Source organism: Empidonax traillii, unplaced genomic scaffold (genome assembly GCF_003031625.1).
Source record: "Empidonax traillii isolate 1590-97213 ecotype Southwest subspecies unplaced genomic scaffold, ASM303162v1 scaffold685:size505991, whole genome shotgun sequence".
Taxonomy (NCBI): domain Eukaryota; kingdom Metazoa; phylum Chordata; class Aves; order Passeriformes; family Tyrannidae; genus Empidonax; species Empidonax traillii.
The window spans coordinates 239587-245586 of NW_020955878.1; the positions used below are offsets into that span (position 1 = coordinate 239587).

Consider the following 6000-nt stretch of genomic DNA (forward strand, 5'->3'; position numbering starts at 1 on the left):
TGAGGGTGGGACAGACTGAGGGAGTAACATCTTCCTCTTTCAACAACATGTGGTTAAGTTCAGCTCAGGATGTAGCATTGAACCTTCCTGAAGGGCCAGAGCCACCCAAAGCCAATGCAAGGGCTGGCTGGTACAGAAAGGAGACTCATGGCCATGGCCCCATCTGAACATGCACTGTCACCACCTCCCTGAAGCCAGCTCCAATGTCAATGTGACTGGGCAGGGACTTGGATCAGGGAACAGAGAAGAACAGTATTTCTATTGTGATGTCTTTCAGCTGGATCAAGTCTTGAGGAAGCTGCATACCTGCACACAAGGGAAAGGCCATCTGTACACATGGAGAAGGCCTGCACAGAACCATGACAGACACACACAGAGCTTCCTTCTTCTGTATGCCAGGTACCTGTGATCTGCCGTGACGTGTGCCAAGTACCTGTGATCCCATAAATTTGGTCAATTTGGTTATTAACTCTCATTTGACATATTTATTAACTCTGGCTTATAGCCTTATTAGGTACCATCTCTGAAGTAAAGGAAAACATGCCAGAGCGAACATACTTAGCACTTGCCCTCTTTCTTGCCTTCTTCCTGAAGGTTTGCTCAAGAGAAAGGAGGCCAGGTTGTGTGGACAACTGGTCTTTGCAAAGTTTTCACTGGTACATGAGCCAGCGATCAGAAGGGCACATCTGCGGGACGGCAGGCACGGATCTGAGAACAGTGGAACTTGCTCAGACTTTAGCAGGGAAAGACAAATTTCTGAGAAGATGACAGGAAAACAAAGTTATGGTGTTTGCAGAAGTGATTCCCCCCTGTCTTTGCTTAGCTGAGTTTGTCACATCTCATGATACACTTTGCCTCAAACAATTCCCAAATTCCTAGTTAGATGTGCAAATATTTAGCAATTTGTGAAACTACAAACATTCACATATTTCTGTAAATGATCTTGTAGGTGGCAAAACTGCAAAACAAAAGGACTCCCACATTCCAAAACTAACAAAAGAAATCTCGAGTGCTTCAGAGGCACAGGAAAATCCCTGGCCTCACTCTTGTAGCACTAAGAGGGCAACTTTTGCTCCTACTTTCCTGTCTGTCCAGGTAATAATGACAATCAGGAAATCAACAGAAACATCACAGATTTTTTTAATTTATTCAGACATGAGAAACCAAAAGACAGTGCCAGATCTGTGGGCAAAATGTCCTTTTGCACAAAATCTTTTGCTTACAGAACATTGCTCTACATGCAACTGGTGGGCAGGTTCTGCTCAGGGCTCTGCTTTTTGCCCCTCAGATTCCCTGGAGGGTATGCATGGAAAACCTGGGATGGGCACTGCCAGCCTTGCATACAAGCAAAGCAGGCTGGTCCTTAGGAAACTGGAGGACAAACAGAAGCTGACCTGAGAAAGGCTGTGCTGCTAATGGCTTCAGCCCAGTCACTGCACGGAGATGCTCCCGGAGATGCTGCCATACCCATATCCTCCAAATGACAACAGAGCACAGCCACTGAGGGAAGGACTGAGGGGGTCATGGCAGTGCCATGTGCCAGTGCCAGTTCTTGCCTTGGCGCACAAGCAGTCCTGAGGTGGGAATCCAACTGTCACCCCAACTGTCAGGGCCCTGAAAACAACTAAAGCCAACAGAACTTCTCAGCATCGTGACAGAAAGTCCATGACCTTTGGGTCTGGGCTACTGACCCTAACCCTGCTGGGGCTCCCTGAGCCATGCCACATGTATGGTAGCAAGGTATCTGCAGCCAGCTGGGAAACGGCTGCAACAGGAGGGGAGAAGAGAAGGAGAAGACTCCACAGAGACCTTAGAGCATCTTCCAGTACCTAAAGGGGCTCCAAGAGAGCTGCAGAGGGACTTCAGACAGGGGCATGGAGTGACAGGACAAGGGGGAATGACTTTGAACCGAGGAAGGGTAGGTTTAGATTAGATATTAGAGAGAAATTCTTTCCCATGAGGAAAAGAGGGTGGTAAGGGTGGTGAGGTCCTGGCACAGGTTGCCCAAAAAAGCTATGGCTGCTCCATCCCTGGAAGGATTCAAGAACAGGTTGGATGGGGCTTGGAGCAACCTGGGATAGTGGAACATGTCCCTGCCCATGGTAAGCAGGGTGTAATGGGATGATCTTTAGAGTACATTCCTACCCAAACCATGTTGTGATTCTATGATTCTATATCTGAATTATCTCTTCCATAACATGAAGCCATAAGATGTTCAGTGAAAGGAAATGAAAGGGAGCAGAATGGGGAGAGAGAGGAGGGAGTGTAACTTGCCCAGCATTTGGCCCTCGTGAGGGACTGGCAGGGGCTGCCTCACCGCAGCCACTGACTTCTGTTGTTGTTTAGCGATTGTGAAAACCCAAGTGTCCCGAGCAGCCCGCAGCTCGCCACGCACCTGAGCCCTGCTGACGGCTACGACTGCGGGTACCACAGGCTCTGCCTGCCCGAGCGGGGCCGGGCAGGCGGCTGCTCCTCCGAGCGCCGCAGACCCCCCAGCAGCCTCAGCCGGGACACCTGCCCGGGGCACAGGGCACAGCGATGCCGAGGGGGTCCCCAGGAGCAGCGCCGTGTGGGCCGCGAGGGCCCCCCAGCACTGCCGGCACCCCCCGGGACATCCCCGGGCCGCCCCCCCGCCCGCCCGGCGCGGCCCCGGCCCCGGCCCCGGCCCCGCTCCTACCTCCAGCAGCTGGACGTAGCTGGCCGGGAACCAGCCTCGCAGCCCGTCCTCCTTCTGTCCTTCCCACCAGCCGCCGTCTGGCACCTGCAGCACCGTGATCAGCTCCCCCGCGGCGAAGCGCAGCCCTTGCCGGTGCCGCTCCCCGGAGAAGGGGTACAGCGCCTGGCAGCGGGTCCCCGACATCCCGCCGGGACGCGCCCGTTGCCCGCACCCCGCAGGGCTGCGGGAAGGCCCGGCCGCTCCGCTCCGGGGGCCCCGCTCCGCCCGGGGCCGCGGGCAGTGGGAGCGGAGCAGCCCCGGCGCCCACGGGCACCGCCGGCTCGGGGTGGAGCGGGAGAGGCGGGACGGGAGGAGGAGGAGAGGGGGAGGAGGAGAGAGGGAGGAGGGGGAGGAGGGGTGAGGGGGAGGAAGCAGGGGGAGGAGAGGCGGTGCGGGTGGGCAGAGCGATCCGCGGGTGCGACATTCGTGTCGGCGGGACAGAGAGAGAAGACCTGGGTGACCCTGAGAGACAAGGGGGAGACACCGTGTGTGTGCCAGTGCACGGGAAAAACCTCGCGCTTCTGTGTCTGTGTGTGACAGACACTGTCCGAGGGCCACTCTGTGTGCCACCTGTGTGCCTATGAGGGACACTGTGTGTGAGGGACACTGTGTGTGAGGGACAGACGCTCTTCCCCGTGGGTGCGCTGGTGATACCCACGTGCCTGTGAGAGGCACCCGTGTGTTTGACAGTCACCATGTCTGTAACAACCACCCGTGTGTCCACGAAAGGTGCCATGAGACACTGTCTGAAGCGCGTGAGACATTGTGTATCCATCTCCTCTCTGTGAGAGATGGTGAGTGAGGCACCATGTGTCTGTAACACCGGCAGTTATGACCCCTTGTGTCTGAGACTGACTGCGTTTGTAGAGACTCATGTCTGTGTGAGACATCTCTGTATGTCTGAGACACTGTGCATTTGTTACACACAACCAAGGGTGTGAAATCCATTTTGCCTGAAAGACGTTGTGTGACACACTCAAGCATGTAGGGTGTGTGTGACACACCCTCAAGTGCATGTGTCTTTGCAACACTCAGTTGAGTGCACAACTTGCTTCATGTGTGCGTCTGACTGTAGCACATGAGTGAGACACTTCTGTACGTACGTGTGTGTAAGTCACCGTCCTCCGTGTATTTTGTTTATGAACACCCACTCTGTGCACAACCTGCTCTGGGTATGCCTGCCTGCCTCACTCTGCAGCATGTGTGTGACTTGTGTGCTTATCTGGGTAAGTCACATCTGTCTGCATACACATGTCCTGATTTTGCTCTTTGCCAGTCCCATGTTTAGGTGTGTATGAACACGTGTGTATGTCTGTCCAGGTACGCACACCTGACTCACTGCATGTACGTAACCTATACCTGTATAAGCACAGGATGTGTGTGTATGAATCCCAGGCAGACATGTATGTGTGACCTGCTGCAGGGTGGGCTGCCTGACCCACTACACTTCCTTGTGTGTCTAAGAGAACATGTGCACGTTGTGAGACTTACCCACAGAGTTCTTGAGCTCTGCATGTGCACAGAGGCGTACCTGCAAGGCAGAGCACACGTACCTGAGTGCCTGTGCTACATCTGGTGTGTTGTTGATGTGATATGTACCTGTGTGTTTGTGTATGAGAGTCTCACTAAACTGTATGTGAGAAACTCAACCTTGTATGAAAGTGTAGAGGTGTCTGCTTGTGCAGGAGACACCCGTGTGCATGTGAGAGACTCACCTGTGAGTGTGACTCACAGGGGTGCATATAAGCACACACCTTGAGGCTCAGCTGCCTGTGCCATCTACGTGTGGCTTTCCCAGAATAGGTAGGATTTGCTCACACAGGAGACTGACCTCTACGTGTGCTTATGGGACAGCCATGTGAGATCCAGCTGCACATGTGTCTGTGTGGTTGTGTGTGAGATGCACGTGTGTCTCTGTGTACACCTGTGCATGAGGCGCTTGCCCCTGAGCTGTAAGAATCAGTGACTGGTGTGACTCACTGCACCACAGGTGTGTATGAGGGTCTTATCCATGTTAGTGAAACCTTCTGCACAGTGACCTGCACACAGGGAACCCATCAGTAGTATGTGTGGCATGTGGAGGACAGGGAGAGTCTCGCTTCCGCATGTGCAAGAGTCACACCAGCATACGTGTGGCAGGGATGGATCTGCCTGTCCAACAGCCTGCCACCCACCATCCTTTTGTAGTCAGTTGATGGAGAGGGGAACAAACCTTATGTTGAGTTCCGACATCAGTGAGATGAATGGGTCCTTCTCCCTGCTGAGTGGTAGGAGCCAGCCATGCCCAGCAGATATGTGCATGTCTCCTCTGAGGTTCACTCTGTAGATTGCCTCCAGGCACTTTGTGTCTGTGGAGGAGCAGGAAAACACGTTTCCTTCCCGTGCATTTATGACACCCTTTGGAGCATCACAAGTGTGTAAGCACTGAACTTGGTGTGCTTGTGTTTGAGAACCTTGTTGGTCCACAGGAGAGGCTGACTGCAGTGCAGGGGCTGTGACTGACTCCAGAATGCACACACGTACGTGTAGGATGATACTTGTCTGTGTACACATCACTCACTTCACTGTGTGTGTGCACCACAGTCCACTGGAAATGTGACAAAACCTAACCATGTGTGCAGCTCACGAAACTTGGGATGCGTCATTTGCCTCAGTCCATAGTGGGCATGTCACAGCATGGCACTTCTCTGCAGGAGAAGTGGGGAGATCCTCTTCTCTGGGGAGATCCTCCATTTGACAGTGTGGTCCTGTATAAGCTGCAGTGTATTCCTGCACGCTGCTCCGGAGAGCATGAGGGCTGTGCCAGGGTTTCTCCCTATGTACAGTACAAAACAGACTCCATATTCCACCACGGAAACCATTCGGTTGTTGTCCTGGTCTACTACATGAGAGTGCCCATTTGTATGCTGCACTTTTAAGTGTGCAGCTGTTCATGTGACTGCAACCTGTGTGTGATGCTCCTCGCCCATCTGTAACTCCGTCACCTTACATATGTCCATGATCTACTGCAGTGTGTGACAGTCAGGAGTTCACCTGCCTGTGGCTGGCTGGCTGTCTGTGCAACTCACTTCAGGGAGCAGGTGCTGGGCAGGTCCTATGGTGGTGTGCTGGGAGATCAGTCCCTTTCACAGACCCCATCTGGCCACTAACGGCTGTATGGCTTATCCTGTTCCTAAGATTCAGATTTCTTTCTCTCTTTTTTTTTTTTTTTTTTTTTTTTTTTTTTTTTTTTTTTTTTTTTTTTTTTTTTTTTTTTTTTTTTTTTTTTTTTTTTTTTTTTTTTT

At 52.7% G+C, this 6000-nt stretch overlaps 1 protein-coding gene across 1 annotated transcript in view; it reads right to left on the minus strand.

Annotated features, from left to right (window-relative positions):
• Window positions 1-2903, minus strand: part of GAS7 (growth arrest specific 7) — a 91590-nt gene extending 88687 nt beyond the window's left edge. Inside the window, exon 1 of the mRNA XM_027899716.1 lies at window positions 2678-2903. Within this exon, the coding sequence (XP_027755517.1) occupies window positions 2678-2860 (183 nt within the window). The 5' untranslated portion in view covers window positions 2861-2903. The remainder of the gene's footprint in view (window positions 1-2677) is intronic.
• Between the last annotated feature and the right edge of the window lie 3097 nt (window positions 2904-6000).